The sequence below is a fragment of the Rosa chinensis genome, chromosome 3, assembly GCF_002994745.2.
Source record: "Rosa chinensis cultivar Old Blush chromosome 3, RchiOBHm-V2, whole genome shotgun sequence".
NCBI lineage: Eukaryota > Viridiplantae > Streptophyta > Magnoliopsida > Rosales > Rosaceae > Rosa > Rosa chinensis.
In genome coordinates this window covers 36,643,341-36,665,973 of record NC_037090.1, presented here as the reverse complement: position 1 = coordinate 36,665,973, position 22,633 = coordinate 36,643,341, and the positions used below count along the sequence as shown (strand labels likewise).

Genomic DNA, 22,633 nt, shown 5'->3' with positions numbered 1-22,633 from the left:
TTGCATTTAGCTAGGCCCATTTTGTGCCTAAAGAAACAATACTTCTCGACAATGATTAGATTGTCCCGGCTTTCCTTTGTCCATGCCTCTTCTGTATCATCAAGGATCAAAACATTCGAATAATTGCAGCCAACCACAGCATCCAGACTCTTATATCTCCCCAAGATTCCGTGATCCTCGCACGATATGACTTTAGAACTGGAAGTGAAATACTCCTTCCTAGGATCAAGCAGGGCAGCCATTAGACCCGCATAGTACCGGTTACCCTTTGTGTATATACACAGCTCAAACATCTTGCTGGCTTCATTCAAGAATCTCCTGACAAAGGGCCTGAGCTTGGTGATCACAGTTTCAAGCACGAAAACATCTCGATGAGGATGGGTTCCGATCTTGAGATAGTCTTCTTCAGGTGTCAGATTACAGAGTTGAGTGGTGTGGAGGAGTGTGTGATCAAGATCAAGAACCAAGTGGAGCTTTCAGGAGTTGGAATTGAAACTCAGTGCCCTGGCAAAATTAGGGTGAGAAGAACAATTTGAAACATGAAAAGAAGAAGGAAATGAAAGATTACCATTGAGATCAAGATTTTCCTTCTCCTGAAACAACGTTGGTTGAGACAGAGTTGCATCTCTGGCGAGTCCAGGGTTAACGAGACAGAAAGGGAGAGAGGGAGAGCACAATTGATTTAGGAATGAGAGAGGGCTAACGGCTATAAGGAGTAGAATATACGCGGTTCAATACGCGTTTTGATACAAATATCCTAACTGTATAAGCGAGTTTTATACAAAAAGCGTAATTTTTTTTTTGTTTTCCAAAAAATATTGAACTTTAGGATAAAATGAGGATTAAATTGCTACTGGACGTGGTTTTTTTTTTTTTTTTTTTAATTTTTATTTTATTAAACCTGATTGTGGAGATTTTGTTTATTTGTTTACCGCTTTAGCCATCTAAAAATAAGAGTTAATTACTTTTAAGTCTAAAAATCATGACATATTTCGAATTTTATTCGTATGAAAGTTTCTGCTAATTGCGGGCTAATGATTAGACATCCACATCAGCTTACTTTCCTATATTAGCATGATGATCAAACTTCTACTTTTCCACCTATCGAATTTAACCATAATAATATTACTTAAAACAATCAAAATTTATGAGTCAATTAATTGAGAGTGAGAAATTTTTCTATGCTACAGTCAAACCATGTGAGTATGCCGTGTGAGTATGCTGATATGGTTTAACTTGCTAATGAAAAATTGACACCTAGATTCATATTTAATTTAATTAAAATACAACTATTTTGTTATATTCGCAAAAGACCTTTTTGGGTCTTTCATCATTGGCTTCCTACCTCTAAGATTTGCACTTTGTCCTCTTGATAATCCCCAGCATCTCATCTCAATATCGTCTTTTTCTGCAACTTTATTTTAAGAATAGATAAGCTAATGCATGTTGTTATGAAGTGTGAACATGTAAAGCATTCTCTGAAACCATTTATTAATACTGGTATGTAGTTGTTTTGATGGGTCATTTTATCAGTATATCGGTTGCTTTTGGCAGAGATTGGATTAGAAGATGAAGGAGGAACCTAAAAAGGTCTTTCCTCAAAATGACAAAACAATTGAATTTTAATTAAACTAAAGACGAGTGTATGTGTTAATTTTTCATTGGCAAGTCAAACCATATCAGCATGCTGACATGGTTTGACCGTAGCATAGAAAAATTTCTCGTCAAGAGAGTTAAGTTTACCTTTAAATTAGGTACAAACAAGATTAATGGTAAAGTTCAAGCTAGAGTACTTTTGAATTGCTATAAATATTGTGGGTTACTGACTTAATGGTAGGTTCATTGGTAGTGGTATAATGTGAATAAGTTGTTTCCTTTCATGTATATATGTATGTTATATTACGTGAGTGGATGATGCATGTAAATGACCTACCTAGTCCAAAATTCTTGCGTGAGTGAACTACCAGGTAGAAGTAGAGGTGTCATGCATTAACAAACTTTAAGTTCCCATACATCCACTATATAAACGATTCACTCCCTCATCTCCTCATTCTATCTTGTTCTCCATCAACTTTCTTTCTATATACATCTATGTGGGATTAACAATTACTTTTCGTCTTCCCTTTCTCCTCTCATTACTCTTCCTTACTCTTCCCTTTCTCCTCTATATATATATATATATATATATATATATATATATATATGTATGTATGTAACAAACAACAAAGGGGTGAGGGTAAAAATGTCTCAAAAAAAAAAAATTTAATGGGGTATTAGGGAAGATCTCCTTAGAGTGTTTTGGATAAGAGGGGAATTAAAAAACAGAGTGCTTCTATTCATACCTCCAAAATTAGCATTTGGACCTCCATCTTTTTTCAAGTGATGTTTCACTATGTCAGTTGATATGAAATTACCAATAAAGACCCAGATAAAGGAAAAAAAAAAAAAGTTTCCACTAGAACTTTATTCGACAAACAACCCGGCGTATCTCGTAAGACTCTCAAGTTATTGAATCGATCAGTGTCATTTTTTCTCATTGTTAATGTTAATCAATGTTGAAAAGTGTGCTTCATTTTCTATCAAAAGTTTGAAGAAATCCACCACAACTACATTATTTTGTAGCCTTCATTTATCTATATATTTAATCATATTGTGATATTGATATAAATTCCAAAAGACTCTCTACAACATAAGTTGAATGTAGTCTGTCGGTGAGCCGTGATCTGTTGGTTAGCCAGCCTAACTAACACTCTGGAGGTCACGAGTTCAAATCTCACTGACATCAGGGATGGAGTGGGAGTTGAGAGTTACATTGTCGTCTAGAGTCAAAAAAAAAAAAAAAAAAAACAAAGTTGAAAGTAGTCTTGTGTTCACACAACATATTTCAATTACAAATGCTTCTTTTGGAACATCGATCAAAGCATTTAGAATACAACTTAAATAGGACAAATTATTTTATGGTTCTCAACGATTAAGATGGAGGCTAACTTCCAATGAAAAAAAAACATGTTTAATGCATATCCTGTTACTTCTCTATGACCTTTCCCCATTGCTCTCTTGGATGGTATCGATCTGGGTAAAATCTGATAGTGGAATATGGGAATACCAATTTGGTGAGCACATGAAACCATCGATCTGGGGAAAATTTGATAGTGGAATATGGGAATACCAATTTGGTGACCACATAAAACCCAACTGTGTCTTTACTGTGCACTAAGGTCTTCAAGTTCATAGTTTTTATTTGTTTAATACCAACACTCTAATGAATCTGTAAATTGATTGAGGGTGCAGTGGGAGAGCGAGAGAAGAAATGAACATCTATTAAATAAGTTTATCCTAAGATCGATCAATTGCAGGTAGCTACCTTGACACCTTGCAAGTTGCAACTAAGCCTTCATCGAGAACCCTAGCTTTGGTCAGATATTATGGGTTAAGTGCATTTTGGGATAATATAGGAGGTGTAGTTAGCATATTGTATGTTTGAAAAAGTAAGTTAGAGGTATAATAAGCAAGGAGGTGTAAATGTCAATTTTAGAGGTATGAATAAAAGCACCCATTAAAAAAACTTTGTGGAGTAAGTGAGAAAAAAATCTCTAAAATTGGAATAAACAGACAAAAACCCTAATTTTAAGAGATATGAATAAAACTCCCCATTTTTTCTTTTGACAGTATGGTCTCCCAATCTTCTTCTTATTCTTTTCCTCAGGGTTTCAAATTAGTGACTGTACCGGTTTACCCACGTTACTACCGAGATAAAAAAAATATATATATATATATATATAAAATTAATATGAAAAAAAAGTAGTTGTTTTAGTTTCCGATAGCAAAGGGCAAATGTTTTAAGGTGGTGTGCTCCCAGTCGCAGTTCCCATGGAGCGAACCTCCTCTTCTTAGCAAAAGGTTCCCTCTGAGAGTAAATGGGTTTAGCGCTGAGAAGCAACAGCGCAAGCATGAGATATTATATGTCCACCACCCATTCACTCCCCTACTCACACTCTCCTCTCTCATTCCACTCCTGCTCTGTCTCACACCCACACCGCTTCAACGTTCAATCAATGGCGGTCAAAAGGGTCCGCTCTGAGCTCCAAGTAAAAGTCAACGGCTCTCTCTCCGCTGCTGACTCCGACCAACTCTTCCTCGACCGCCAAAAAGCACTGGAGGCGGCGATGAATGATATCAATAGCTCATTCGGCAAGGGAAGTGTTACAAGACTAGGAAGCGCTGGCGGAGCTTTGGTGTATGCGCCGCTGCCCTCTTTTTCTTTTTGCTTCTTTCTTTCTGTTTTTCTCCATACTAGTGTGTTTTAGGCTACAAGTAAAGTTCTTGATTGTTGGTGTATTGCAGTGAAACTTTCCCCAGTGGTTGCTTGACATTGGACCTTGCCTTAGGTGGCGGCCTCCCAAAAGGGAGAATTGTAGAGGTGTGTTCCCAATTCCCATTCTGTTGTTTTTTCATGCTTGTGCATTGTGGTCTTTCTTTAAATTCCACCTTTGCTCATTGTTGTGGAAGCATTGAGGTGTTTTGTTAGGCGAAAAGGCCCATTGCTGCCTCTAGTTTAATTTTATTGAATGTGTTCCTCATCAAGAAAGGAAGAGTCGATTACTAGGAGATAGTGTACATTTGATATTTTTCTATCTGGCCGATCAAGAGGGGTAGAATAGCTACCAGATTAGAGATCTTAGTCGAGTTGTAAATCATGTGGTGTTAACAAACTATAAATTAAAAGAAAACTGAAATGATAGTGCAGTTTAACATTGGTGCAATAATGGTATGATTGACTGACAATTTGCATGACTTCACTCCAAAATATGTGGTTGATTAGCAACAGCTATTGGCTATGGCCTCTCTAGAAGATATGGATGCATTATCATTCTTTAGGGACATAATCCAACGGTGGGCAGAATTTTCAATTCATGGGCGGGAAGGGTTTTAAGTTTGTTACCAATTCAAGTCAAAGTCCATCTTTTTATTTATTTATTTATTTATTTATTTTTTATTGTAAAACAGTATTGATTCCAATGTAGAATATTTAAATCATCAAATGAATGCTAGAGATGATAATTAGCTCTTAAAAAGGTGGTTGAAAGTGGTATAACCTAAGCTGTCTCCTCTCTTTCGCTTTTAACTTGCAAATCATTCATAGAAAACTTTGGAGCATTATCCCAGGGAAGTGTTCCACTTTTATTAAGTGAAAGACTTGTGCTCTTTCAAATTCTTGTTTGTCCACTGTTGTTTTGTTTTGAGAGTTTAAACCCAAACACCAATGGAGTTTATGCCATTCCAAAGAAATAGTTTAGCACTCTTCATATTTAGATTAGGTAGTTTTGTCGACGAAAGGCTGATTTATATGCTGTATTTATTCCCAGATATTTGGACCAGAAAGTAGTGGAAAGACAACTCTAGCACTCCATGCAATCGCAGAGGTGCAGGTAATGTAGTTGTATGAACTTTCATTTGGAAACTTAGTTTCCGGTAAGTAAAGAATTACTTCTTCAAAATTGTTGTGTTTGTGCTGGAACCAAAGTTTAGCTTTTACTGATAATAAGCAGAGGCTTGGAGGAAATGCTATGCTTGTTGATGCAGAACATGCCTTTGATCCAGCATATTCAAAAGCATTGGGAGTAGATGTAGAAAATCTGATTGTCTGCCAGCCTGATCATGGCGAAATGGCACTTGAGAGTAAGATATCTTTAACCATGTGTGTATTCTATGGGAACTATTTAAGTATTTTGGAAGTATTCTTGACGTACTAATTGATTTTGTATCACCTCAGTTGCAGATCGTATGTGCAGATCTGGTGCCATTGATCTTATCTGTGTCGATTCTGTCTCGGCTCTCACTCCACGAGCAGAAATTGAAGTAACTTTTTTTTTCCCTGCTGGTAGTTTTGAATGTCAGATATGCGATTGCTCATATAAGTCAAATGACTTTCTGGTCTTTTACATAGGGTGAGATCGGGATGCAACAAATGGGTTTGCAAGCACGCCTTATGAGCCAAGCTTTGCGCAAAATGTCAGGAAATGCATCTAAAGCTGGATGTACTCTCATATTCTTGAATCAAATAAGATATAAGGTAGTTTTACTTAAATTGTTTGTATGATTTCTTTTGCCAATCATACATCTTGGATTTGTTGCCGAGTATGAGTGCCTGGGTCTAGGCACTTGTATCTGAGCCTTGAATTTCAGATATACATGATACATACTTGGATCCATTACAGTCCTTTAGATTGAGTGTCTGGATCCAAGCAGTTGAAGTCAAGTAGGAAACATCTGTATTTATATATGGTGGCAATTGTTATGATAGGATCCATGGTAAATTTTGCCCCCTAATCACAAGTACGTCACTTCGAAAATTATTACCATCGTTCATTCATTTTGCAAGATTGGTGTGTATTATGGGAATCCAGAAGTGACATCTGGAGGAATTGCATTAAAGTTCTTTGCCTCAGTTCGCCTGGAAATACGTTCTACAGGGAAAATAAAATCTGTAAGCACAATAGCCACTTTTTGTTCTCGTGCATTAGTTATTTTATAGATCAATGAATTTATCTGTTTTGATCTCTTTTCAATTTTGATCTATGCTGTTTGTTATCTGTGTTTACTTTTCTATATTAATTAGGTAAAAGGAGACGAGGAAATTGGGGTTCGGGTCCGTGTACGAGTGCAAAAGAGTAAGGTACTTTTCAAAACATCAGAATAATTTCTGCCTCTTTGAGGGATTTTCAAATTTTCTTTGATAGTAAAGCTTCACATTGATTGCACTCTTGCTAGAAATTTGAAACTGGTAAAAAGTATCTAGACATCTATTACTTGTATAAAGTTTGATCAATTGTAGTGCCATTCTTAATTGCTGTTGTCTAATTTCACAAATTTCTTTGTCCTGCATCTATACACCGGTCTAACTGCAGTTGCGAACATGAAAAAACATTGATATAACAGTCAATAATCACTAGATTGCACTAGCATTTCTGGCTGAAGTGTAGAGTTTTTGGGCAAAACCTATTAATCCCTTTTGATTCTTCAGATTTGTGAGAACTACTCTCATCTTTTTTGAAGATATTTTTTTCTGAACTGCAATATCCTGATCTACAGATTTGGCATGTAATAAATATTCATGATGCATTTAATCATGTCCATCATTTTAGTAGTTTAGTCAATATTTGTTATGGTTCTAATTGATGTTGCTCATTGGCTGAAAGATCCTAATCCTAAGAAGTTGTTGTAGGTTTCGAGGCCATACAAACAAGCTGAATTTGAAATTGTGTTTGGAGAGGGAGTAAGTCAATTGGTAAGTATCACAACATATTAGACATTCCCCTCTCAAAGGTGAAACCGCATTCTGTTTTGACTTTTCTCTTTCTTTAGGGTTGCATTTTGGATTGTGCTGAAATGATGGATGTAGTAGTGAAGAAGGGCTCTTGGTATAGCTATGGGGACCACAGGTTTGTATATGATTTTCTATTTCATCTTTGATTTCTTAAATTGCTGGCCATCAGCAATCAAGTGCCTGAGCATCTGTCATTTATTTTATTCATAAGTTGGAGTCTCGTTTTACTTATTCATTCATTCAACTTTATTATAGGAAACAACACTTTGTTCATAAAATGATTACAGATCTATGGACTAGTATAGCTTAAATAAGAAAATCAATAGTTTTTCTTCTTCTTAGGTCTGTGTTTATAATTGTTGAACCACCTCCTTAAGGTTGAACAAGAAATGAAGTCTCGCCAGAATCCTAGGCAGCTCTGTGGACTAGTATAGCTTGAATATAAAAATCAGTTGTTTCTTTCTTATGTCTGTGTTTATAATTGAACCACCTCCTTACACCTAGCGTCCTCAAATGATCCTTTTGTTTCATAAAATGCACCTAAAGAGTTGCCAACAATGAGGCAGAGGGTGCAGTGGAAATTGTTTGGTTTTCTTTTTGATTTTTTTTTCTTTTGCAATAAATGAATGATATTATGGTAAATGTGATGTGAAAGGACGATATGTATTCTCCTGCTCTTTAAACACAGAATGTGATTAGACTTCAAACTTTTGTTCTTCGGACTTCCTCCGTCAAAATTGTTTTCCTGTTATGACTGTTATTCTTTTTCTCAATAAACAACAGAAGTATTGTCTGTCTGTAACTCTACTCATTGTTTTTCTTTTCCGTTTTTCTAGTGTCCTAAACTGTTTTCTGTCAATTGTAAAACTGTTGCAACTAACTAGTGGTATTTGATTGTGATAAAAAAGGTTGGGACAAGGAAGAGATAAATCATTGCAGTACTTGAGAGAGAACCCTGTTCTTCTTGATGAGATAGAGAAGGTATGGAAACTTAATAGCTACTATGATCTTTCGATCTCTTGTATTGAACTTGATGCAATACTCTTGTTTTTTCCCCCCACTCTTAATCAATCAATACTTTTCTGCTTTGTTTTGCACTAATAGTGGTCAAGACATGCTACATTGTTTTGATGGTTATTGTTTTACTTTCCCAATAATGTTAAGTTTTCAAATGGAAATGAGTGTTGCCATTCTTTTGCATTGTTCATTGTCTGGAAGTTTTGGGGTTTTGTCTTGTTTCTTGAGTGAGATTTTATTTGTGTTAAACAAGGGGAACATCATTGTGTTGCATGTTACAATTTATAGAGAATTTAAACATAAATTGCTTTGGCAGTCAACTGACTCAACTCTATGGATTAGAATTTAAGCTAACAGTCTTAATATATCAACAACACTATTAAGGTTGGATGGTAAACATTGACAGCACCCGGCTTGCTGCAAACAGAAAATCATATTTACTAGTGCTCCGAAGGTTACTTAGGATGGGTTGGGTGACTTAAATTGAGAATGAGGAAGGAATTGTGAATGAGACTGTTAAGTTTTTCTTTTTCAGAAGCTTTATCCTAGAGATGAGTAGGTGAGGCTTAGAGAATCATATTGGTGGTACTGAAAAGCCATTATCTTTCTGAGTGAGGGAGGTCATGGCTAATACAATCAAGGGAATATGTTAAAGGTTGACAAATGATAGATGTCCCAAACGAAGTTGCTGAAGAGTAACTTGTTAAAAGAAGAAAGGAGTTTAGTAGTCCTTTTAGTATCCTGTCATTGAGAGTAATTTGTGACTCATGCAAATGGCTGGATTCCAATATTGTTTAAATAAAGAAGAAACAGATTTATCGATCAAAAGAATGATGCAATCAAAGAAAATGGGACAAGGTGTCAACAATAGAGAAAAACAGCAGAAAATCAAAAAGTTACCGAAATACATGGAAAGCTAGGGCACAAGGAATTAATCTGTTTCTATCTGTTGCCATTTTATGGTGGGAAATTGAGAAAGGGCAAGGTTCTGGGAATCCAGGTTGGTCGCGAGATAGCTTTTTGGCACTCATATCCTTGTTTATATAGATTATAACTGTGTTGTAACTATACCATTGCTTGGATCTGTATGGATGGTTCTATTACTTTTAGTTGGATATTTTGGTTTTAAAAGGGATTTAAACGACTTGGAACTTAGATCTCATATAGATCAAATAGGAGGAGGATGTTGGCTTTGGGTGAATTTTCTTGCAAGTCTTTCTCTAAGGTGTTGATGGGTTAGTGATTCGCTTCCTCTCCTCATTCCATATTCTGTAATTTGGAAGCCTAAAGTCCCTTGGGTTTATGTTTCGGGTTATTGCACTGGGAAGGTAAATATACTTGTTATTTGGTTTGAAGGAGAAGACCTTATGCTCAGTGGTGTATAATGTGCAAAGAAAAGGCTGAGAGTGCAAATCATTGTTTTTCTACTGTCTGATTGCATTTGCTTTTTGGAAAAAGAAAAAAAAGAGGGGTGTTTAGGGAATGTAATTTGAGCTGTTGCACCCAATTTTTTGACGTAGTGCGAAAGGTACAATTGTTTTGGATCATCTGAGCATCTTTATGGGCTTCAATTTCTTTGGTCATTGGGAATAACTCATTTGCTATTCTGCTGTTCTTCTGCTTATTGTTTCTTCTTTCTTTGGTGTTCATGCTTTTCTCTTTCTTGGAGTTCTTCTCATAGATGTCATGTCCACTCATATATTTCTTTTTAATCAGTAAAATTCTATTTCTTACCAAAGAAGGTCTAGCCAGCAATCTGTAAAATAGTTCTCTGGAGTGCATTCTTTGTTGGAGAGAAATAGTAGATTCTTGGTAAATGTAGAACTTTCGAAATGCTAGTTAAGTGGACAAAAGACCAATGTTTTACTTCTTAGATTTAACTACAGCTCAGAACTATTGTATATCAGCGCATAGTATACCAATGATCTGTTAGAATTTTCAGTTAACTTTGTTGCTTAACAAAGAAATGCTGAAAGGTAAAAGGGAGAAAGAAAGGTGGAAGGCTGAGATGATTGCTGATGAAGGCAAGGATTAGGAACCCTTTGCTTAGCAAAGAAATGCTGAAGGGAAAATGGAGAAAGAAAGGGGGAAGGCTGAGATGATTGCTGGTGAAGGCCAAGCGATTGGGAACCCTTGGACAGTTCAAGGACTTAAGGGGTTGGTTGCCCTCAACTTTCCCAGTGTTATTTTTCTTAGCGAGACTCACTTCAGGGTTGCAGAGATGACTTGTATCTGACATCAACATGGGTGGTCGAGTGTTTTTTTCTGTTCCTTGTATTTTTAAGAAAAAGAAGAATGGTAAAGGGGTTAGTAGAAGTGGTGGACTGAGCTTGCTTTGGACCAAGGAGGTTGAGCTGTTGTTGAGAACTTTTTCGGATAATCATAATTATGTGTTGATTGGAAAGGCGGATGACCCTAATAGGTGGAGGTTTACCGGGGTTTATGGTTGTCCTGAAGTTGAAGATCGTCACTTGTGTTTGGTATACATTTACAGGGGTTTATGGTGTCCAAGATATTCTTTTCAATTAACTTTGTCATACATTTATGTTTGGTATTCAAGACTCTCTCATAAAAGTTATACTAGAATTTAGTACTTTTAATCAAGTACAGATAACTATGGAGTAAAGAACAATGCCAATGCCACTGGTAAGGTACGTGGCAGCTGATGTGCCTTGTCACATCATTTGATGAAAATTTCTGATTGGGTGGTTTTTAAGTGGTACACCTAGCATTACTACTAAATTAGTAGTAGTTTTGCATACTTACACTTGGTTTCCCTTAAATTGGGTCAGTGTGCTGACTCTGTAATTTGCTGTCAATACACTGAAACTTCGATGCTATTTTATTGGGGAAAAGACTGGACTTCTGAAGTACAGATAATGGTTTTTGCATACTTGCACTTGGCTGCCCCTAAAAAGCGGGTTCATGAACTGACCTCTGTTACTTAATACGTGGTCAATACTATGAATTGTAAACGTAATATGATGGTATTTTATTGGGTAGAGAACTGACAAACTTTTGAAATGCACCTGCAGATAGTTCGCTCCACAATGACAGATGCAACTGGACAGGTAGGCTCATTGCACACAAGGAACTTGCCAGTAACACATCAGGATGAAGATGATTTTGAAGATGTCCAATGAGTAGAAACAGATTTTGGTATTATCACTGTTTTCTACACTGGATTAAGGCATCTACAGTGCTGGGGGATTGCAAAGAAGCAGCACCAATTGGCAGCTCCATGGTGTATCGGTGTTTGACAAGTTGACATTCAATGTCTACCTTTAATTCAGTTCCTTTCGCAAGGATCGTTGGTAGAGATATTAAGGGAATGATTTTATGGGAAAAGAGAAGAGTGGGGTTGCTTTGTATTATGTTCTCAACGATCAGGCCCGCTGTTATCATTCTCATCTAGGATGTAATTTTATGAATATGGATGTAGTTACTTTGACATGACCTTGAGAAGTAATCAGAACAGTAAACAAGAAGTACTCCATTCCACAATTATTGATAAGAAATATCAATGAGAAGTTTCAAAATGATCTCATTTGTTTTTTTTTTTTTTCCTTTTTTCTTCCTCTTCAAGTAGAAACAACAACTTCGCTCCTATTTTTTTTAATAGAAATTGATATCATTAGATCAATAACAGAAGGCTATAGTCTACAAACACTCAAGGAAATTTGGGATAACCTAAGCAATGTGCAAACCATTCTGTAGTTAAGGAGAGAATAAAAAAGGGAGGTGCTGATCTGATGGGGAGGAAGAGAGAAAAGAGGCGTATCAGCGTATGGGATATTGGGAGAAGAAGAAACGGGAAACAAAAAAAAAAAGGAGGAAGAAGAAGATGAGAAGAAGAGACGGGAATAAGAAGAGATAAAGGAAGAAAGAAGTGTTCGAACATGTGTCGATTACTCATGACTTCAGGCCTTCGGTTTTTTATTTTTTTACTTTTAAGGACTGGGCCCGGCCCATTATATATGCTTTTGGCCCGGGCCTTTTAAAACTGTCAAATTTTTTAAAGGGCTCGGACTGTTCTGCCGGGTTTCGGGTTTTCAGGCTAAATGCCCAGTCCTAGAAAAAACCTCGCCCTCTAAGAAAAGAAAGTCATTCAACTAAACCTCACCTGCTAGGCGAGCAATTACAGTACAAGAAACTAGAAACGTTTTAGAAGACTCATAGAAAATTTTCACCCTCACATAGGCTTAATACCCTGGGAAAAAAAAAACTCAAACAATAACTAGCTCCTTCCCCTTAGAGTTGGAGTTTGTACCAGCATATGAACTATCCAGCTTTGCCAACAGATTTTCCCTCACTATCCTCTTGTTCTCAATTACACCATCAGGCTTCATAGCCTTATTCTTGTCACCATAAGGGACTTATTCTTGCTGCCCACCGGTCTTCCTCTTTCTTTTTGACAGGATTTGCACCTGCATTAGCTTGTACCACCGAAACCAAGCACATATTTTAAGGTTCCAAGTTCAAGTTCTTCTTCCCTATTGCCAAACTCAGCTTCAACTTTTTCGGAGATATAGTAAACTCTACACCAACTTGAGATCTCTGCTTCCCAGTGATTGTCTCAGACATCATCTTTGATTCGTTATGCCCTCTAATGACTACTTGCCATCGTGGTTTTTGTGTCAGATAGGCTGGGTTTTGCATCAATCTCTCCGGCATTGGGTTTGGTACCTGTGTTCGAAAAACTAGGGTTTGACCATTGACTGAAACCCTAGTCCCTCAAGGTAGTGTTTACCCTACTGCTGCTCGCAGAGTTAGAACTAGAAGCCAACGCTCCAGCGCCCACTTGCACCATTGGCTAGACAACCAAAACGATGCGCTTCGCCTCCGCATCATCCTTATCTAAGGCCCGAACCAGAACAAGGTAGCCCAACATGTGTAACAAGACCACAAACAACACAATTTCCAAATAGTTTATCATACCTGAATTTGTAGAGGAATGCCACTTTATCTTCCATTCAATACCACTGTTTGAAAGATAGAGGTAGATTGAGAGAAATCTCAACCCTAATCTGGTACTTGCCGACACACTTACAGGCTTGTCAATCTTTTTAAATTCTTTGAGAGTAAATCCAATCATCCTCAAGACCCTTTCAGATAAAAAAGTAGAAGGATTTCCTTACAAGGTGATCTAGTAAGATGTTGTGGTGAACGACACCTTTTCCACCAGAGTCATGCCGTCATACAAAGCGATTGAACCCCACGACGCTCCTTTCCAGATCTGATCCCTGTAAGCCGGATCTGAAAGAGTAAAGAGAACCCTTTGTCCCTTTGCCTCCTCAACCTGCAGAGTGCCATTAACCCTCCAAGCATTGCAAAACAGGCCCAGAAACAAAGGTACCTTCAACCTCGAGCTATGAGCAGTTTCCCCACCAAGAACACCTTTGATTGCCTCAAACCCTTTTCCTGTGAAGGACTCAGATCCACCTGCTCTTTCCCCTTAGTGATTGCTAGTGAAGATGCAAGTCGAGACCCCATGGCATAACAGAACTCATGATGAAAGTTTGAGAGAGAGAGAGAGAGATACGGTTGCCTCACTTGATTTTTTTTTATTACAAAAAAAAAAAAAATTCATGTAGTGACCTATCAAAATAAGTTTTCACACAAAATATTAACTTGCAGTGCTGAACCACAAAGAGAACACAAAAAAATTGAATAGAGTATGGAGCAATACCTTTTCGTTTCTTGTTCTAGTTTTTGCAATTTGCTGCACTTTCTTCTTTTCTTTACGTTCTTGTTCTAGTTTTTACAATTTGTCACTTGGCCTTTTAGTCCTTTATCCACACTTTTTATGTCCCTACATCACTTCTCTTTATTTATTATAAACACTTATTACTAACTAGCATTACTCTGTCAACACATTAATACATTAACTAACTTAGGCACTGGATGAGTGAAGACCACTTGCCTACCACTCACCAGCGTTACTTTGTCAATATTTAACAGCTGACTGCCATACATTCCATCTAATCCACTAAACATCTCGCCCTCTGCCAGTCACACAATCTTTCTTCTTGATCCCTCATATCATAGCATAAACAATAATTAATATGGACCCTGGAATCAAAAGATCCAGTAATGAGAGTGCTATGTAAAATTTAGGGGCAAGAAATAAAACTTTCAGAAGAAAAATAAGATTTTGTAAAGTTAATATCAAGTGTGGAGGAGGTAGAAAAAATGAGCGAAATGTGAGTTAATTACATATTATATTGTAAAAATGAGTGAGAAACTGAGAGAGGGGTGAGCACACGAGACTCTAACCAACAGTAATTTTAAATTGGGTCCACCTCACATGCACAAGTCTCTAACCAAATTTGTTATCTTACTTTTTGGTCCAGGTTTGACTATTTTGTCATTTCCCATGTTTTTTTTTTTTTTTCTTTTCATATTTGACAATGTTTCACTTTGATTTTACAATTACCTTTATTTCGTACAATACAAGTGAAAATGGATTAAAAACATAATTATTAGCTATTAGCCTGAGATTTGGGAGATAAATGATACTTGTTTTTGTGCTGGCAACACTCCTCTCGTTTCGTCCCTAAAAATTCCTAGTCATCAACTCCTTGTGCCGCGACCCTTGGTTGACTTTTTTTCCTTCTGGTTCCTGCCTTCTCTCTCTCAAGTCATCCCGACCTAGAATTTCTTTATCGAATCAGGATTGGCGGTTATATAGTGTTTGACTCCTATTTTCTCACGTCGAATTTGGGGCTTCCAGTTGCAGCCTAAGCGTGGACTTCAAGAGTTTGACTCATCCATTATATATGTTGGTGGGTCTGCAAGGTGATACGACTAATGTTGTCTTTGACATAACTGGTAGCTAATTTGAGAAGAGTCCCAAATCGGATAAATGAATATGTTGGTAAAGAGTACAGGGTTGGATACTCTGTTTTAATTAGTTCTATTCTAGGCAGATCGGCAATGGTGACTTGGAGATTTCGTCAACTTTGTTAGCAAGACCAAGTGTTGCCTGTTTGGTATGGCTGCTTGGAGAAGCGCTCCACTGTTTTGGGTCACATCTATTTTTCAGATTTCGGCTTGGAAGTTGGAACTTCTTGGCTGGAATTTGGTAGTGATGTTTGGCCTTGTCTGCTTATGTATGGATATGCATTTAGGACCCAGGAGAATTGAATTGGGGTCTCTCTTTCGTTAGACTTTGGACTTGGGCTCTTGATTTTTGGTTCTACAATTAACTAAGATGGAAGATTGCTTTCAATTCGATGCATGCCTTTACGATTAATGGAAGATTTTCCTCTACTCGATGTATATGCATGGTCAATCATACCATCAATTACCTTCCTCACCACTCGCCCGATGCTTTATTCATGCAGTCTTACTAGCAATTATGTCATTATTAGGTCTATTGTTCGATGCAATATTGATCTGCTGCTTACACTAATGCCTTATGTGTAATACAAGTCATAAAGTTTAGGAAAAATAAATTAAGCTTTAAGAGCAACTCCAACAGTTTCTCTATAATTTTTGTATTATATAGAGAAGCAAAAATCAAAACTTTAACCTCTTTTTCTTCTCCAACTCCAACAGATTTCTCATTTTATAGCAATCTCTAAAATTTCCATAATTCTTTCTTAAATTTTAGAGATTGCTGTAAATAGAGATAATTTGGTTTTCTCTTTCCTCACTTTCCCTAAAATAGGGATAGTTATAGGGAATCTGTTGGAGCAAAAGATGCTCATTTTTTCTTAAAATAGAGAAAAATCAAAATATGAGGAAGCTGTTGGAATTGCTCTAAGTATCGTACCCAAGGAATAAGAAACTTCACTTGATTACAGATTACTAAGCTGAATTTATTCTAGGAATAAGTATCTGAAATTTTTACTTTTTAATTTTGAAAACTAAATTGCTAAAATGAGAATACAATATGCTACATCTAGTTTACAAAAAAAGTCAAGACAAGAGGATTGGTAGCCAAGATTGAACCCTAACCCTAAGTCAATACTCTAGTTGCTAACTTAATTACGATTAATTTATTACAGATGATAGTAGTTACACCCAAGACATATCAAGACTCAAGGCCAAAATTCCTTTTCATAGTAACCCCTACTTCAGGTCAAGGGCTATAGAAACTCACTTATTATGAATTAGAGCCGGTTCAATGACCACTAACTCACATCAAGAGTGGTCATTGAATTAGGTAATGAAACTCACCGTGAATACAATCAAGCTAGTTATGTAATGAACCATGCTTGTATCCCCCACGAATATGAAATCAGGGGTTCTACCTCTAAATTCTAAGGATGTCATTTCCTAAATTATAATATAGAAATACTAAAACACATACCCGAGAGTTGACAATTTTTAAGCATGCGTTCTAATCGATTCTTACATAACACAAGCATCCAATTATTAACAAATCTCATATAAATTAAATCAAACATCCATTACATCAAATTTGGGGTAGGGCATACAACTTAGTCCCCAATAAGAGTTCTACTCACTACTCATAATCAAACAAAAATTAATATATATATATATATATATATATATATCAATTAAAGAGGGAAAAGTGAAGAGAAGTAACAAGAACAAGCCATAATTTGCTATGGAGCAAACATGACTAGCCTTAATTTGCGACTTTCCACTTTTACCCATGTGAGCCTCGGGAAAAATGTATCGAGCTTAGTGGAGATCGTACAACAAATCATTTAACAATCTCGATAAGCGTCAGAGTGCTCGAGGATATTTTCAGCAAATTTTCACAAAGTGAATTCCTCAAATTAGGAGTTGGAAAATAAAGTACACGATACGATGAGTTCGTAGAAATTTTCGGAGAATTATTTGGATACTCGGGCCATTTATCATGATTTTCTGAAGTTGTGAGATTTTAGAAAATAAAAAGGAAATGCTGCGGTGCGATCAACCGTCCAGACTTCCACCGCTTGATCATGGCCGTCCATTGTTAATTGGACAAATCTATATATAGGCCTTTGATCAGTTGGAAGGATCAGAATGATCGAGAGATAGAGAGAGAGAGCAGAGTTTTCCGACCCGGAACGCGACCCGCGACTGGGTCCAACCGGAAATCGCTCCTCCGGCCACCTATCCACGGCGGACCACATGCAAAAGCTTCGTATCGGTATCTCCTATGTTCCTGTCGTCTCAGATTATACATGCACTGAACAGAGACGGAGAATCGACGACGAGAGGCCCGAACTTTCTCCGGAAACCTCTGCGAATTCCGGCGACTCCGGCCATCGATTGGACTGCATGTGGTATGGAACTCACTCCTCTCATCGTGCTCTACACTCTAGTATAATTAAATTTTTGATTTGGTCAAGTTTTGACAATTTCGTTTCTGGGTTCACCTCGGTTCCGTCGCTGTCTTCGACGCCGGCGACCTTTCCTTGGCTTGGTTTCGGCCTTGACTGCAACTGTAGACAAGATATTTGCAGCTTGCTTGGGTGGATTACGTCGACATCCTCAGTTCATCACCATCTCAGTCTCGGCAGTGTGTTGGGCTCGATTTCAGTCGGTTTCCGAAGGTATAATTCGACCTTTGAATCGAGTTTTGTTCGTGTTAATGAGCGGAAGTGTTGCTACTGAGTTTGGTCTAGCTTGATGGAAATTAAAATTCTGTTTTTCTGTACACTTCGACATTTTGATTGCATGTGTAGAATGGGTTGTTATGCATGTGACATGAATGGGTCGTGATTATCAAGTTTGATGTCTTGTTAGTGTTGCTACAGAAGATTGTTGGAAATGGTAGTTTGAGCTTGTTTCTGGTTCTGCAAGTTAGTGTTTTGCTAAGGTTTACTAGCGCAGGTTGTTCGAAAGGGTTGTGGAACAATTGAAAAAAAAAAATGTCAAGTTATGATGTTGGGTGTCCTTAGCAGTTTTGGGCACATCTTGTGTGAAAATTGGAATGAATTGGTTGTCCATCGAATTACTATGCGACAAAATGCAACATGGAAGTAAAAGACCAAGTGTCGTCGGATGAATTGAGATAATTCGTTGACGAAATTGGAAACATGATCTTTGCATTAAAATTGGTAGTAAGTAAAAGAAATTAATATATATTGGGTGGCCTTAGTAAATTGGGTGCACTTAATATATATATACTTGGTCAATATTGCAATTTCAAGTAAATGTTCGGTAATTGGGATAATTACCGAACCTGTCTCAATTGGTCAAACATTGGTCAAAGTTGGTCAACTCCTGGTCAAACAAGGAAAAGTTGGTTGTACGATTTGTTAATCATCGAGATTTCAATTATTAATTCAATGAGATATTAACTATCGAAATGTTGGAACATAGGACTCCAGTTACCCGAGGAACAGAAGGTTCGCGACTCTTGGAGTACGTGAGAGAAAACATCGAAATTTAGGTAGGGATTCAGGACTCTCCTCGGTTAGTGGTTTTCTTATTTATTGTTATTAAAATGATGCAGGTCTGGTTATGTTAAAATGTAATGCATACTAACCAAATCGTGAGAGATGTGATGGCTTGAGAGTGAAAGGTGACACTGACTTTCTTGGGTTCGATCCCCTTAACCTCCGGAGGGTTAGTTACGCCGGTCGTCTGAGTATTCCAATCATAATGACGGACTCGGTACGTGTGTGTAACTAGGTAGTGGACACTCTCTCTATGCTTACCTGATGATAAACTAAATTGAGGTAAGGTCGTGTAGTGGGTCTATGGGACCGGCCATCAGTAAGATTCAATGCGTGTATTCAATTGAGTAACATGCATCGATTTTCGAGACAGAAAGCTTTTTTTTTTTTTTTTTTTAAAGAAAATTTTGTCGTTCTTTTAAATACTTGGTTTAAGCATGTTTTTATACTGGAGCTCCAAAACTTCAATTAGCGGTTTCAAACCTAGTCGAGTTAGAGTTCCTGTTGAGCAGCGAGGACGATTGCTCACCCCTACAACAGTTTGGATGCAGGTACTGTGCACTGGTGACGGGACAATAGCGGATGGATCTGGGTGTGTAGAACAAGTTCGGTAAATTATCGCCTAGAGTTTGTTCTGAATTCTTTTCCTTGAATTCCGTATTCCGAAATTTGTTGATGATTCGCTTTGTGTCTAATTTGATCGAATTCTCATTTCCTGAAGTTCGTACTTTCGTGTGTACATTCATTTCAAGTTCCGGACAAATGAAATAAATTTTAGTGATTTAAAGATTTTCACCTCAAAAGTACTTGTAGCTTTCGCTGTGTTTTTCAAAAAGTTTTCAAACCAAAATGCCTAGCGGTTCTCTAGGATGTAAATCGAGCGTTCGGTTTGTGTTTTAGAGACTCGCAGCACTGTAACGAGCTTAGGCTGGTGAGATGCAGCTTGGGGCGTTACAGAAAGTGGTATCAGAGCAATGCTTTTTTGATTTTGACGAATTAAAAACCTCTGATATCCGAAAAAGTTTTTGTCGACTCATGAAAATTTTCAAATTTTGTTAAATAGTCGACTCGAGAAATGCTTGTTCGAGAATGTGTTTCCGAACCTTTGACTTGGAAAGTTGTGAGAACTTCTCCTTATTGTTTGAAACTGTTTGACTTCGGTTTAGAAGACCGAGTCTCGAAAAACATTTTGAAATTTTTTTTGGAAAATGTTTTGGAAAAAGGGTTTCGAAAAATGGTTTTTGAAGGAGTTTCGAAAAGGTGTTTTGACCGGCTATGTGGACAAGAGATTATTCTTTCAACTATTCGAATGTCTGGATTTCTGTTGCTTAGCGATTTACGTGTTTAACCCAAGCTGACTTTGAAATGTGTTTTGTTAGAAAGATGCTTCTTACTGGAAAAGGGAAGTTTTAGCGGAAAACGTTGTTTAACTTTATCATGGGTTTTTACAATTGAGGTTTTTGAACAAAACCTTACACTGATTTAAACAGTTTTTTGAAGTTCGTCTAGAGTCTTGATTTCCGGTTAGGTCGTTCAACCATCCATAAGGGGTTTGTTGACTCATAGAGTTATTCTCCAAAGTTTGACTTGTTGTATTGTTTGTTCTTCCTTTGGATCCCTTAATCCGAAAATCATTATCCCTTCTTCAAAGGGTTGACTTATGTTCCGACTTGTCCTTGTAATTGAACTTGTGTTTGTGTGATCTTTTATTCTTTTGAATGTTGATAAATTATTGGATTCATTTTTCTACTTGATTGTTTGCCATTGCTTTGTTCAGTGAGTTTGGTTTGTTGAAAATTGTGCTTATTGCTATTGTTGTTGGACTTGCTATTTGATTGTTCTTTGGATATCTTGTCAAGTCTCTAGCTTAGTTGATTGCTTTCACATAATCAATTGTTGTGATCTATCCTAAATCTTTTCATGTCCAACTGTTATATGTTCATACACTGTGTTGAATTGACTGATGGATTCACTTTCAAACTGTGTATATTCATTTGTTGTGTTATTAAGTGAATCATGTTCATTGAAATATTGCCCAGAGTTTGCATTTGTTTTCTAAACTTGATCAAGTCCAATTATCGTGTATGCTTTTATTTGTTCTCTGAATTTGAACGAGTATTGCCACCCAAAGCTCATCCACAGTGCACAGACCGCAACAAAGATGTGAGCCCATTATGAGGTAAAAATAAAAGGAGCAAGGTAGGTGAACGACAAACTTGAGTTTATGTAAATGTGATTGATGCTGGATTGTTGAAAGTGATTATGTGAATTATGGTTGGTTGTTTAATTGAGTTGTGGAGATGTTGGTTTTGGATTGAAATGAATACAGCATAGGACTACGTACTAAGTCTGATTTTGTTGAATAAATTGTAGTATTGAAAGTTGTTCTTCATTTCAGCTTGATAATGTCATCCGATGAGGAAGAGCCATGAGAAGTGGAAGAAGTGAATGATGATGAAAATCCCGTAGAAGTAAGTTCATTGATTGGTTGAGAAACTATGGATACCTAATCTATAGTTAGCGGTCCCTCAGTTTACTTCCAGGCACATCCAGATTGGCCACTTTGGGGACTTGTGCAGCCTCCAGCGGAGCCTTTTGCAGGAGACTTACTGCAGGGGGACTGGACTGTGGGTCAGTATACCTGTTTATTCGCTCATGGGCTTGAGGAGAAAAGGAGGGCTGGACATGTGAGATCAAATTAGGCAGCCACAAGGAGCTACATTCTTGGTTTCAACTCCAGGATTCGGGAACATATGCTTCCATATTATGATAACAATTGTCACTATACTTCATTATCAGATAGAGATGAAACCGTTGAAAGAGTAATGGGTATCATCGACACGATTGAACACTATAAAGCTCATCACCTACTGATTCCCGACACGTTTAAGGAGGAACTGTTCGCATGTCAATCAACAAAGGATATATATTTCGAGGAGTGTAGACTATGAAATATAGTTCCGGTGTGGACCCACAAGTGTGTTTATGAAAATAGCGCACTTCGACTCGCCAGAGTAGAAATGAAGTCTATCTCACAACTGTTTCCAGAGTGGATCAGCACAGCTTCGGTGCGTCTCCAACACTCCAACACACTATTTTGTCTTCAAGATCGATCTCTTTTCAGTTTTTTTGTCAGCGTCGCGACTCCAACCCACGATTTTGTCTTCATGCACGTCTCTCGATCTCTTTGAGGGAACTGATTGAAAGGACGTGAGCGACATTAGGTGCATGTGAGAATACGTGGGCTGGGATACCAAAGGGGATTTTGCTCAGTTTGGTAGCTCAGCCCACGTATTCTTACATGCACCTAATGTCGCTCACGCCATTTCAATCAGTTCCCTCAAAGAGATCGAGAGACGTGCATGAAGACAAAATGGTGGGTTGGAGTCGCGAAGCTGACAGAAAACTGAAAAGAGATCGAGCCTGAAGACAAACTCATGTGTTGGAGTGTTGGAGACGCACTGAAGATGTGTTGATCCACTATGGAAACAGCTGTGAGATAGACTTCCTTTCTACTCTAGTGAGTCGAAGTGCGCTATTTGCATAAACACACTAGCGGGTCCACACCGGTATTTCGGAGTCTACACGCCTCGAAATATATATCCTTCGTTGATTGACATGCGAACAGTTCCTCCTTAAACGTGTCGGGAATCAGTAGGTGATGAGCTTTATATTGTTCAATCGTGTCGATGATACCCATTACTCTTTCGACGGTTTCATCTCTATCTGATAGTGAAGTATAGTGACAATTGTTATCATAATATGGAAGCATATGTTCCCGAATCCTGGAGTTGAAACCAAGAATGTAGCTCCTTGTGGCCACCTGATTTGCTGATTTGATCTCACATGTCCAGCCCCCCTTTTCTCCTCGAGCCCACGAGCGAATAAACAGGTATATTGACTCACAGTCCAGTCCTCCTGT

The 22,633-nt window shown here is 37.6% G+C and overlaps 2 protein-coding genes across 14 annotated transcripts; both read left to right on the top strand.

Annotated features, from left to right (window-relative positions):
• The first annotated feature begins 3,803 nt into the window (after positions 1-3,803).
• On the top strand, positions 3,804-11,886 carry LOC112192222 (DNA repair protein recA homolog 1, chloroplastic). Its single transcript, XM_024331873.2, has 12 exons — positions 3,804-4,237; positions 4,345-4,420; positions 5,367-5,429; positions 5,550-5,679; positions 5,774-5,859; positions 5,948-6,073; positions 6,383-6,487; positions 6,620-6,676; positions 7,226-7,288; positions 7,366-7,442; positions 8,236-8,308; positions 11,380-11,886. The coding sequence occupies exons 1-12, from the start codon at positions 3,918-3,920 to the stop codon at positions 11,485-11,487; spliced, it is 1,284 nt and encodes a 427-aa protein (XP_024187641.1). The 5' UTR covers positions 3,804-3,917; the 3' UTR covers positions 11,488-11,886.
• Positions 11,887-17,327: 5,441 nt separating this feature from the next.
• LOC121052115 lies at positions 17,328-21,931 on the top strand. 13 transcript variants are annotated; one of them, XR_005808032.1, is made up of 5 exons: positions 17,328-17,592; positions 17,758-17,862; positions 18,643-18,660; positions 18,768-18,928; positions 19,252-21,931. XR_005808032.1 is itself a non-coding variant. In XM_040516142.1 (4 exons), exons 1-4 carry the CDS (start codon positions 17,466-17,468, stop codon positions 18,787-18,789), a joined length of 288 nt encoding a protein of 95 aa, XP_040372076.1. In that variant the 5' UTR covers positions 17,328-17,465; the 3' UTR covers positions 18,790-18,804. The 13 variants fall into 13 exon arrangements, 5 of the variants coding, with proteins under 5 accessions (XP_040372076.1, XP_040372073.1, XP_040372074.1 ...); XR_005808029.1 differs by having other exon boundaries at positions 18,643-18,676; XR_005808030.1 differs by having other exon boundaries at positions 18,635-18,660.
• Positions 21,932-22,633: the final 702 nt, after the last annotated feature.

Coding starts and splice junctions, on each gene's coding strand:
- LOC121052115 (XM_040516139.1), top strand. CDS start 17,438: ATGCAAAAGCTTCGTATCGGTATCTCCTATGTTCCTGTCGTCTCAGAT. Junction 17,863..18,634: donor ATTTCAGTCGGTTTCCGAAG/GTATAATTCGAC, acceptor GTTGGAACATAG/GACTCCAGTTACCCGAGGAA. Junction 18,677..18,767: donor GAAGGTTCGCGACTCTTGGA/GTACGTGAGAGA, acceptor AAAATGATGCAG/GTCTGGTTATGTTAAAATGT.
- LOC112192222 (XM_024331873.2), top strand. CDS start 3,918: ATGGGTTTAGCGCTGAGAAGCAACAGCGCAAGCATGAGATATTATATG. Junction 5,430..5,549: donor ATGCAATCGCAGAGGTGCAG/GTAATGTAGTTG, acceptor GATAATAAGCAG/AGGCTTGGAGGAAATGCTAT. Junction 6,488..6,619: donor CTACAGGGAAAATAAAATCT/GTAAGCACAATA, acceptor TATATTAATTAG/GTAAAAGGAGACGAGGAAAT.